This window comes from Larus michahellis, chromosome 10 (genome assembly GCF_964199755.1).
Source record: "Larus michahellis chromosome 10, bLarMic1.1, whole genome shotgun sequence".
Lineage (NCBI taxonomy): Eukaryota > Metazoa > Chordata > Aves > Charadriiformes > Laridae > Larus > Larus michahellis.
In genome coordinates, this window is record NC_133905.1 from 15,890,055 (window position 1) to 15,902,319 (window position 12,265).

A 12,265-nucleotide genomic window follows, 5' to 3' on the forward strand; every position below is an offset into this window, starting at 1 on the left:
ACAGGAAAATAAACGCATTCCTTTCATGATTCATCAATCACAACTCTCACGCTATAATCTTCTCCCTAAAAAAGTGGCAGTTTTCAACTCATCTACCCAATTCTTGCATAAATCTGTACTTTTGTTAGAGAAATTACAAGCTTGGTAGAAAACCCGATGCCCATGCGACTAGTTGTGGCACAACCTCGCATTTAGGCAGCACTTTCCCTCTCAGCCTCGCCAAGCAATTGCTGAGGTACCAAAACCATCAGAGCATCCCTGGCTCTGCATTTGGTTTTTAGCGCAGAACTGCAAATACTTTCCAAAGAGGCGGCTCATCCAGCTCCTGCGGGCACGTACCGAGACGCAGCCATGCCACGGGCTGGGATGACAAACGACGCTCCCACCGTTTTGGAGAAGCCGCTGGCACCGGGGGGAGGTTCCCACAGAGCCTGGGGAGATCCGGCATTTCCAAGCGAGAGGGAGGGGGGCTGCTGCCCCGCAGCCATCCCTGTCCCCGTCCCCCACCAGCGTGGGGGGGTAAAGCTAAGGGTGTTTCTGCCTGATATCACGGCTGGCTCTGAAACCTTCAGGGAGTTATTAAAAAGGTCAAACTTTGAGAAGTATTTCAGGCTTTTTTTTTTTTTTTTTTTCCTCCCCTTTAAACGTACCTTTTGAACCGGTTTGGAAGGAGGCTGGGTCTCAAGGTTTCCTTTTTCTGAGCTGAATTCTAGCAGGCACAAAGTAACCCAGCAAAACCCCAAGCATTCTCTAATAGACGCATGGAAACGTCACCTTTCAGAAAATACGACGTGGCTGAATTTGGTTCTACATCAGCCCCAATACACAGTGCAAACACCGGCTGTGACGTACTAAACCATGGCACAAGGAAGTGAAAAATGGCTTTTTGCAAACGGAACAGCCAATACGCCAACAAGGGAGTATTTGGGAGCTCACTAAACCCAAACAACCATCAGATGGTTGCACCCTGGTACCCCGTCACTCGCCGTGACGCCGTGTGAAGGGCCAGTGCTGCCGTACACCAGCGGCTCCACGGCCGGTCCCAGCGCCGAGCCGAACCCTCCTGAGCCGCGGCAGCCCCTCGCCAAGGGGAAGCGCAGCAGCACGTCCCGGTCAGTGCTGGCGTCCGCAGGCTGGCACCCCGGCCACATCGCCCCAATCCTCGCGCCAGGCGGGGCTTGGGGAGCCACAGAGGAGCCCATGACAACTCCAGACACAAAAACGGTTTGGCTTTGTAATGGATGGATCAACAGAAGCCCAGAAATGGTTCTCGTTCCTTTATGATGCTAACACACACCTAAAATAACAGGATTCACACAGGAAAAAAAACCCACAAAAGTTAAGATCAGACTTGCAGGATCGTCTCACAGTGGAGTCTTTCACTCACCGAAGTTAATACCCTAGAATTTATCTATAATATTGTGTTTTACCTAATCATTAAAAAAATTGATTTAAAACTGCCTATACTAAGAAGTTTTCTTAGGGAAAGGAATATTGCATAAAGTGTTCTCCCTAAGTAACGAGTTTTGGCAAATAAAATGGTTTAAAAAAAAGAAAGTGAAAACTTAATTAAATCCTGCTCTTTGCAAGCAGGAGACTGGATGGATTCATTTCATCCAGCTCGTTGCCCTGCGCAGCTCTCGAAGGCGGGATGGAAATCCCCGCTGAGCATCCCTCGCCGCGCGGGAGCGGAGGGGTCGGGATCTGCTCCAGCTCTGAGCCCCCATCCCGCTGCCCCCGCGCTGGCTGCATGTCCCGAGTCACCAGCTGCTGCGGGAGCTGCCGCAGACGATGGAGCGACACACAGAGCGCTCCAACAGCCAGCGCAGAACCCCCTCCAACCCCCCGCCCGCCAGCCCGGGCTCCCTCGGCGACTTGCCTTCCTTTTCACATGATGGTCCGAGTCATTTGCGTGATGAGAGGGCCGGGATTTCTGCTTGGGGCTATTTGTCCCCTCAAGATTTTTCTCCTCCAGCAAAGGAGCGGGTGCAGCCTCAGAATTGCTCCTTTCCACTTGTCCTTCCCCAGGCACTGGGAGTCACGGCTCCTTGCGGGAGGAAGGGGCCGGAGCATTACACTTGACTCAGTCACTTAATCACCTGAAAAAAAAAAAAAAACCCCAAGAAAAACAAATTATAAAAACAGCACAGCCTTAAGAAGGGTTTCCTTAAGACTCCCCATACCTCAACCCCCGCGCACCTGCTCAGCCCCCCCAGAACACCCCCCGGAGCAGTGGCTGCCGCCAGGGCCGCCCGGCTCAGCCCCGGACGGGGCCAGCACGAGCCACGGCCCAAAGCCATAGGCGCGGGGCTGGGCTCCCTCCCGACTCTGCGGGTCCCGGGGGTGACGGGGAAGAGCCGGGCACGCAGCCGCAGGTAGCATTTCCAGGCTTGGCACCCGGCACGGCACAGCGCGTCCCAGGCATCGGCTGCACGGCCACGCCGGCGGCACGAGCGAGAGCAGCCCTCGTGCCAAAAGCAACGTACAACAAATAAACATCCAGGGCCTGTGTTTGCAGAGGACAAAGTGGATGCACACAAGAAACAAACATTTTGGGTTTAACTGAAAACAGCTCTTTGGGGAAAGCCCGCCCCAAGATGGCAGGTCACCCTGTGGTTCACTGCAAACGACAACACAAGGGTCTAGAGCCAAAACATTTGCACAAGGCTAAAACATTGCTAGGAAGGGTCATGTCTCCCCACATCTGCCCAGGCTGACAGGAAGGGAACCCTCCGAAACACACACCAAAGCGCGACTGAGCTCCAGCTTTCGGCTCGGAGAAATAATGCTTTGGTTGAATGAATAGAGAGAAAACAGTCACTTCCAAAACTTATGACTTTTTATATATTAAGGAGTATAGCTTCAAGGGCAACAGTTTTTCTTGCGTTCTTCAAGTGCCAGGGGACGCGCTCTGAAGTCACGGTGACAGTCGGGATGTTCCGCTGCCGCCTGGGACGTGCACGGCCCCAACAGCAGCGTCTCGTCTGGCTGCGGGGGGTACAAAGCCCCTCGCCAGCCTCCGCACCCACACAGAGCGCGTACTTCACATTTCATCTGCTTTTATTCACTTTCTATATCGATTTTTTTTCTAAGTACTTTCTAGCCCATACTTACTTAATAAATCAGACTTTTTCCCCTTACTGGGTATTGAAATACATTTTCATCTCACATCACTAGTTATTGTCATTAATGACAGATTTAACCCTGCAAGCGCCACCCGGTTCCAAAGCTAGACAACGCTGACACAACACGTTTATAGCCCCAGCTCTCAAAAAGGAAAGCTCGCAGACAGCTAAGGACCACGGGACCCCCATCCCCACGCACCGGCACTGCCCGGCATCCCGCGTCACCCCCGTCAGCCGGGCAGCCCCCGCCGAAGAGCGAGGACACCGCCTCACTAGAGGCATATTCACTGTCCCCTCTGCAGCTGCGTCTCGTGTCTGACCTTCCAATTGCACTGACAGAGTTTGCTGAAGCTGTTCTCTGCGCATGACAGGCGACATCATCACCGTATTAAAGAAAGATGACGTGCTGCTAACTCAAATACCATTAAAACGTAACAATAAAAACCTCCAAGGGATGCTCAGCGGCTGAGGTAAACCGATCTGCATGAATTTCATTGACCATTATGCACACAAACATTTTTATTCTTCTCTGGCTAACTGCACAAAATTTAAATCTGTCTTGTATTAATCACTATAATTAAAAGGCAGACCCAAAAGCAGAAGTCAATAATTACACTCTTTTAAAAGGTTTGCTTTCAGTAAAAAACAAAACAAGCAAACAAAATCAGCTTCCTGTTTTTCCTCTGCATCTACTTACCTCAATGCAGCGATTACAGTTTGTATTCGCCACAGATTCAACCCGTTCTACACAAAAATATTGCTGGGAACCACGGTTTGAATCATGGAATCACAGAATCGTTTAGGTTGGAAGGGACCTTTCAGATCATTGAGGAATATTTTGGAAAGCAAAATGTCCAGTCCCGATTACAGCTACCGTCTGAAGTCAAAAGACACAAAGACCTCAGCCCTCGACAGACTTTGCGCTTTCTTTGCGGAGTTCTGATGAAAGGCGATGGCCAAAGCTCCAGGGCTCCGTAAGAACATCTTGCAATATTTTGCATGGTGTGTACTTTGCTTACGAGCTGTGTTTTTAAAAACCTGCCCAGTTGTTCAGCTTTAATTTTGTCGCGTTGCTTTATTTCATTACAAGACTTCATCGTTTTCCAAGATAAGACTTTAATGCTAATATTTATTTTAAAGCTAGAGTATTTAATCTCCAACAACCTTCCAATTTCTTTCAAATTTAATGACTTTAAACTGAAATAATGACACATACTAATGAGAAAGTTTACATGGATATATTTAAAAAAAAAAAAAAAAGCATGTTTCTGTAGAAAGCAGCTCGCCCCGTCCCTCAGCTCCCCCAGGCCCCATCCCCAGCCCAGCCAGGGAACCGGAGCATCCGCGTCAGCCCGACCCCGGGGAAAACGCTGTCCCATGATTGCTTCCCAGAGGGCAGAGGAAGCATCTGCGGGACGCAAGCAGGGACAGCGGCTCCACGCAGCCCCACGGATCCGCTCCAGGCTCCAGCAGCTCACCGGCGCTCCATGACCAACCTTAAACTTCAACGGCCCACAGAGCTGGGAACAAAAATCCACCAGCACACCCACCTGGCTATTTTAAGGCAGGTTGAATGACAGTCGTGAGAAAATTCAGCATTTTATTAAAGTACCCAGATACACTGAAATCTGGAAAAAAGCAAGAGGTGTTTCCCAGCGTTAAGCCTCCCGCGCAGGCGGAAGCTCCGCAGCAGCGCAGCACTAGCTCTTCTTCCGCTTGCTCTTGGGAAGCAGCCGATCGCTGTCTCGCGCTCGGGGCTGGTGTGACTTTCTCTTGTTAGCTCGCAGGTCCAGAAAACTGCTGCTGGAAAAAAAGAAAAAGGAAAATAGGGTTTTGAATATTTCACCTTCACTGGAGGCTGCCTTAAAGCGCTGTAAGCGGTACGTGGGCACACACACGAGCGTGTTACTGCTGATGGTGAAGAGAAATACAGCCCCCACGAACTGCCCCGTTCACCCCGAGCCCGCAGGACGGGGCGTCGCGGGGCCTCTCCCGTCACCAGGGACCGGTTTGGACGGGGAAGGAGCAGCAACGACCTTTCAAATTCCTTGTCCATAAATGAGAAGAGGCCCTGGCACTGACGAAACCCCATTACATTATATCAGAAAAGGTCAACCTGAAAGCGAGCCCTCCTGCGCGGCACAGCCACCCAGCGCAAGGACGAGGGGTTTTGGCCACGGTTACCCAAGAAGGAAAGCGCGTGGGACTCCCGTCTTCAAACAGGCTCTCTTTGCCAGAGGCTCTTCTCATTTATGGACAAAGAATTTTCCACTGGAAACTCAAAGAAGTGTTTTCTTTTTAGTCATAGAGTTAATTTTAAAGAAAAAAAATTGTTAAACTAGCCATATTTAAATTAAGCAGCTAATTTCCATCATTCAGCCTCAGAGCTTAAAATTCCACGTAGTGTTGACATGAAAGATATTGCTCATCCACCAATAGCTATTACTAATTAAACAGTCCTTACAAATGCACTCTTTTTTTTACCATTTGCTAGGATGAATCCATCTTGCAGGGATTATTCATTTGGCTTAAACTGGTAATTCACAATGGAAAATAACAATGGAAAACTCTCCAATGCCAAAGTCCGCATCCCTGCTGACTGCCACGAGACATCCACTAGCAGGGATGAACGGGAAGAGCTCGCATCTCCACGCTCAGTTCGGCGCCAGGGTGGAGGCAGAGCTCCTGCAGCTCCGAGACCCTCAGCCACGTCCCAGAGGACCAGCGCCAATCCCGGCACAATGGGATCCAGGCTGCGCCTCTAGAGCCGGCGGGAGGATTGAACGCACGCACCTGCAGAGCACAGGGAGGAGACGATGCATATCCATGCCCTACCCGACCCGGCGCAGCCCTCAGCGCCGCCGGCCGGACCAGTGGGATTGCTGTACTGCGGATGGATGGCGAAGGCCTTTCCCAGCCTCACCCTCCACCCCCTGCATTCACGCGGCGGCGAGCACCGCTGCAGGGCGACGGGCAGAGCTGTGGCCGTCCGTAATGTCTTGCATTTGCTTTGGCACAGCATCGCTCTCTCTCTTAGATCAGTATTCTCCTTCCTCCAGGAAATAAAACCCTAAACTTGACTATCTGTGTAAACCCAGATAAGAGTATCTCAAAGTACTTCCAAATGTCCTTGTAGCTTATGATGGCAAAGTAAACTCTCTGTGGCAGCCTTCATCTCATACCAAATACCCTGCTGACAATAATGATATTTGAGTTTGAAGTGCTTGAGGACAACTGCTTTTTATTTTTACTTCCATAAATACTTTTACAATCCCGCCACTACTTATAAGTATTTCACTTTATAGAGGACCTTACAGATACGACTTTCTACTGCCCTTTTATTACATCCAGATTTTGTTCCGGAATGAAGTATCTCCCATTTTCTACTTTTGTTTTGCTGAATTTAAGATAGGATGCAAACATCAGGAAAAAAATTAACATTGAACTAAATGAGGACTTCATCAATTATTTTCCATAGAAATTAATAATATTTAAAAAAGGAAACTGAAAAAAAATGGGGAAGTTAATTACAACTTTTACTAACCTAAAGCTTTGTAACTACCAGTAACCCAGAGAAGATACTGGTCACAGAAACCTGTTCCAAGAAATCAGTGATTGGAATCAATCTAAACACCCACCCTGCAAATACTCTGCCCTTTGTCCCAACCGGGCCCGTTCACACCACTGATAGCGGCTGGGGGAGCTGGGAGAGCGCTTCAGTGCGATGCCTGCGCGAGGCCGGGGGCTCCAACCAGCGACGCAGCCCCAGTACCCAAAGGGCACCCCACGCCAGCCAGACACCATGGGGATGCCCCAGAGACACTGTCATTACATATTTCATTACAGTTTTCATACTTACCGAGCCCTTCAGAAATAAACCAATAACTAATTCTTGGTAAGTAATATTTTAAGTTGGCCAAAGAGACAGAATCTGTGCCCAGTACCAGGACCGGTGACTCCAGAGGAGCCTACAACCAGTTTGCGCCTCAAATGCCAGTATAGAATAAAATCCAGCCAGTAACATACCTGAGGAAACACACACTGCACGGGAATCGCTCCACTGAAGCAGTGTGACATTTCACTAGAGAGAAAGGTAATAAAGTCCAAGAATAAGCTGCTTAATGAGGTTCCACTGCATTATGGGGAACTTGTGGGGGATGCAACATATTCAAAAGGCTGAAAAAGGGAAATACGGGGAGGGGGAGCAGAGAGGCACAAACCAGACCAAAACATTTGTTTTTCATACAGCGCTCCCCAGGAAGGTCAGCTATCGCAATCTCCGTTGGAACACTGTGTATATGGCACATTGTTTTCCCCCCATCGTTCCCTTGTCCTCCAAAGGAGGTCAGAAAAGAAAACCAACTAGAGGGATTAGAGGTGTAAAGGAACATGACTTTACAGAAACTGGTTTTGTTTCCTCTGGGAAAGAGAAGACTGAGGAGAAATGGCGATAGTCTTCCAAAGTGTAAAACCCACTTCTCTCCTAACCAGGCTTCTACGCGTCACTCACTTTTCAGCAAAGAAATAACCATCCTTTTGATGACGGTGCTAATGAAACAAATAAACACCAGGAGACTGTGGAACCCTCACCACCGGGCATCTGCATAGACCCATAAAACAAGGACCCAGCAGCCCCTTTCCCACCACAGCAGGTACGGGATTTATGGAGACACCAGACAAATGACTGGAAGCCTAGTAATTTAACAAAGCCCATTTGAGTTCCAAAACTCCATCTGATATTATTTTTACTATAGTTACAGGAATACAAATGACTGCACCTGCAAAACTTTAGAAAAAAAAATATTTTCTTATTCATCTGACACCTCTATGAGTTTGTCTTGACCTGAACTTAGGCCTGCCAGATGTCAGCTAACGCCTTCACGCAAGAACGCACATCTCCTGCAAGTCTGGCAAAAACCAAGAATTGCCAATACCAACTACTCCAGAAAGCACAGTATAGAGCCCCAAATGACACAGAAAATCAATGCTTTGTCTTCTAAAATCAATCTCCAGCTAGTTTTCCCTACGCGCTCACCACCCCGGAGGTGAGAGGATGCTGCAGGCACGGGCTCCTCGCGCTGCCACGGCTCCTCTTTGGCAGCAGCCGCCTCCAGCGCTCCCATGGAGCGGAGTCCCCTGCCGAGGGAGCAGCCCCCCACCTGGCGCTCTCTCCCGAAGTGTAAAGGGTACAAAAGAAAACACAAAATTCACTAAAAAAAAAAAAAAAAAAAAATCTCTTTTGATTACAAAATACATGATCACATTCACAAACACGTGATCGGGAGATTTGTGTTTCTCCCCAAAACATGACTCAGCAGCCTGATGCTGTCATCTGCAGACACAAAAACGGGTTAAACAAGCAATTTTTGCCCGGAGACTTTGTTTAATAAGGCAATTTCTGAACGCAGGGTCCATGTCAGTCTAATATTAAATGCTTATCAAGCCACAAACCTGTAAAGTCGCAGGCACTGGTACAACCCCGTAAGCCAGCAACACACTGAAGCCAACAGCGCTATCTGCATACAGAGCTGTGTCCCACAGCGGCTCACTCGTGATGCAGAGTTTCATGCCTCACCTATTAACACTTACCCGCACAAACACGCTTGCTCAGAGTCAGGAACTTAATCTATACTTGAAGGATTAAAACCTTACTCTCTTTCTGAATTTGAATTTAAAACCACTTGTCTGCCAATAAAAATTCAAGTCACCAGCAGCAGAGACTAATAAACCAGTGTGGTTCCTGGGGAAAAGCAGGCAATGGCTGGGTGCGCCTATTCCGCGGGGGCAATGGGAGGCAGAGACTGTGGAAAACCAGCCTTGGCTGAAATGGCTGAAGGACTTGCTCCGTGGAGCCAGGCAGGGCTGAAGTAAATGCATCCTTCGGAAAGCAGCCAGTCAACCGTCACGGACCACGTCTCTCCCTAAACCAGCCCTGGTCGATGTAGTGTTATCTTGCTAATGTGGGACTGCCGCTTACACAGTCTCCAGAAAATTAAGAGTTAAAGGTGACTTTGACGGAGTTAAGTATGTTCTTCGGCCAAAGAAAAAGGAAGTTGCCTATTTTAATAATTCTAACAACAGAAGAACAAAGAATTTAACTCCGAACTGTCTTACCCTGGAATATGTGTGGAAAATGTCTCTCCACTGCATGGTTGAAAAGACACGCTGAACTAGGACAAAAATGAACGCGTTCTGATCTTTGATACACTGTCCATATCTGAAAGCTTTCTTCTTAAGAATCGAGGGAGCATTGGGAAGCCTCCAAACTCCGCACAGCATTGCCAGGCACTTCGGAAAGTCCGAGCACCCGCAACAGAGGCAGGTACCCGCCGGTACGCCGTACCTGCTGCAGGGACGCCGGCACCGTGCGGCAAGTGGCCAGACCCGACCGGGACACTCCTCTGTAAGGGGGAGGGACCAGCTGCAGGGCGAGGAGCCCCCCGCGGCAAGGAGGCCCTGTGGCAAGGAGCCCCGCAAGCCAGGAAGCTTCTGGGAACCCCAGGGCCTCTCCACACGCATCTCCTGGTACAGTAAGGACATAAGAGTCATTACTTCAGGGTGTTTAAAATAGATTCAACTTCGGTTTACGTTCATTTTAATTAGGCTAAGAACATTTTTGTACTCTTAGACTGTGAGCCACTGGTCGCATGGCACGGTGCCACCAATATTAAAAACGCAGAGCAAATGTACTTGACCTTCTACAGAAATGTGCCCGCGTTAGCATTTGGTGCGACAGATCCCTTCCCATGCCATGCGGTGCATTTTATAATAATGAGGTTTGCTTCTCCAGGGATAAGGAGATCCCAACTACACACTACAGGGTCGTTTGTCCCCATCTCGGGTCAAGTCAGGCACGGACAATGCGACGGCATTTCTAGCAGCCTGCCTCACCTCGGGGCTGAAGTGAACTTGTTTCTCACAGCATCAAGGTACGCTTTGAGGCAGGCGGGGATCTTGAATTGCAACAGAGCACAATTAATGACTAACTGTCCTTTTGGTAAAAAGTCAAAAGTCCTTTGTTTTGTTTTGGGTTTGGTTGTTGTTTTTTTTTCCCTCCACACAACAAACTCATTTAGGAAATACATCCAGCAGGTACCATTTCTGAAATTTCATTAAAAGCTCTACAGAAAAGCTGCAACTGTATTTAGGAGTGAAACTGAGCTATGACTGAATGGTAAAGTCACTATAAAAGTCACCCATCAATCCCCACATTAATTTTTAGGCATTCAGATCTGGTACTGCCCAAAGAACTGACCCAGGTGCGCAGTTAATGGGGTGTCATCAACCACCTATTTGCCATCCGCACCAGGGAACCGTGAGACTTTGAGTAAGTGCCCCCAAAGAGGTGCCCGAGAGCTGAAATGCTGCCTCAATTTCATCAGGTACCGAGTAATACAAACTTATGTCATCCCAATAACGTTACTCCACAGCAAGTGGATTTGTTGCTTAACAGACAATGAGAAAAGCAAGAAAAAAATCCCTTTTGAAAGCTCAGAGAGCATCGAATTGTGTTTAAGTCAATTGCCGGAAAGGAATGAAGTTTTGCAAAAAATATGCTCCAACCTGCCACTAAAATATCCCTACACTGCTCCATTTGTGCACTTTCACAAATAAATAGCAAGGATGTCATATACAAATGAAAGACGACTCTAGGGAATTTATGTAATATCTCAATTTTCATTAAAAGCTACAAAAAAATAGACAATTTATTCTAAATGCAGAATATGTATGTTTATTGCTTCTTTATTAGATCTGTCATGTAAATTAAAATGCTCAACAAATCACCGTTCTCACTGAAAAAGGCACAATATCCTGGTTCAGGACTTCATCTGTTCACACAACTCTCTCGCTCTCTGCTAAGACATAACTGCACCGAGAGATGCTGTTACGGCCAGAGCCCCTTCAGCTGCTCACCCGGACAGATGAGAAGGCTTTGTTTGGAAACCAAAGCTATAGATTTGCGCTGAGACTCAACCATCCCATCTCCCTCTTGCCATTTTTTCATCTGCTTAGGGAAAATAAAGAGTCAGCGCGAGTTTTAAGCTTGTTTTACATGGTCTAATTCTCTTTCAGAGACCTTTAGTCCATAATTGTATGAAACCTGTAACTCTGCTGCTAACACTGGCAAACACTAAAAAATAAAATGGTGATAAAAAAGCCTGTGGGAGGATCCAGTCCCGCCCGTGTCACCCCACCACGGCACCGCAGAGACCATCCTGGGTTAGGGACAGGAACATGGAGCTGAGTTTTCCCCCTGCCAGGTGCCTGGCACCCGTGCACCGCCTGGACACGCCGCAGGGGACACCAGCTCGCCGCTCCCTCTGGGGAGGGGAGAGGGGGGATGAAAACACTGATCTTCCTTCCTGCTCCCAGGAACGCACTCCCTGAATAAAGTAAATTCAAATTATCAAGCCGTGCTGTCACTACTCAGCAAAGAGCAGCCCGTTCATATCTCCTCCACTGAAGCTTCAACTTGAATTTAACCCTTCCAGAGACACAAGAAACCCCAAATCCAAACTGTGGAAAAGCGTAAAATAGGAAGATATTCTTTAGAAGGACTCAAAATCACATTTGACAAAAAGGAGTCATTTACATACAGAAAAATAATTTTCTCCATTTCAGTTCACAAAATGATCCTGCTTTTACGGATCATGCTCTGGGGCAATACTGGCTTGCCTTTAGTACGGACAAGTAAGTGCAATAATAAGGATTTGCATCTAAAATACTAAGAGAGCATAAAGAAACGTATTCTCCCCGATCACAGCTGTAACTAAAAGAAGACCCCTTGCCCTGGTCTTGCTCTGCAGAGCCTCAGCCAGTTTCGTGCCTAGACCTGTCACCAACAGGTGGGGACGTCCCCACCGCCAAAGGGAGACCGTGTGGGGCAGCACACAGCAACGCTGTGACAGGTTCCGTCCCCACGCCCTAGTATCAAATAATGTCAATTGGGATTTCCAGGTATTAAAAGATGTAACAGCCCAGAGATGGACTATTTCAAAGTATTTTCATCAGTACAAAGCATGCATTTGAGCCCGAGCGACACGCAGACCAGCGCTGCGCCTTTCACGCTTCCGCAGGGAAGGTGGAAAGCTGATGGAAAGTCCCCTCCAGGACAGGGATTCAGGCTGTTCCTTAGCTCC

At 48.3% G+C, this 12,265-nt stretch overlaps 1 protein-coding gene across 3 annotated transcripts in view; it reads right to left on the reverse strand.

The window, feature by feature from the left end:
* Window positions 1-262: 262 nt before the first annotated feature.
* RAD18 (RAD18 E3 ubiquitin protein ligase) overlaps window positions 263-12,265 on the reverse strand; it is a 61,522-nt gene continuing 49,519 nt past the window's right edge. For 2 of the 3 annotated variants that reach the window (XM_074602993.1, XM_074602995.1), the window contains one exon: window positions 263-4,928. In XM_074602993.1, coding sequence (XP_074459094.1) covers window positions 4,826-4,928 — 103 coding nt within the window. In that variant the 3' untranslated portion in view covers window positions 263-4,825. The remainder of the gene's footprint in view (window positions 4,929-12,265) is intronic. The other variant, XM_074602994.1, reaches the window with a different exon arrangement.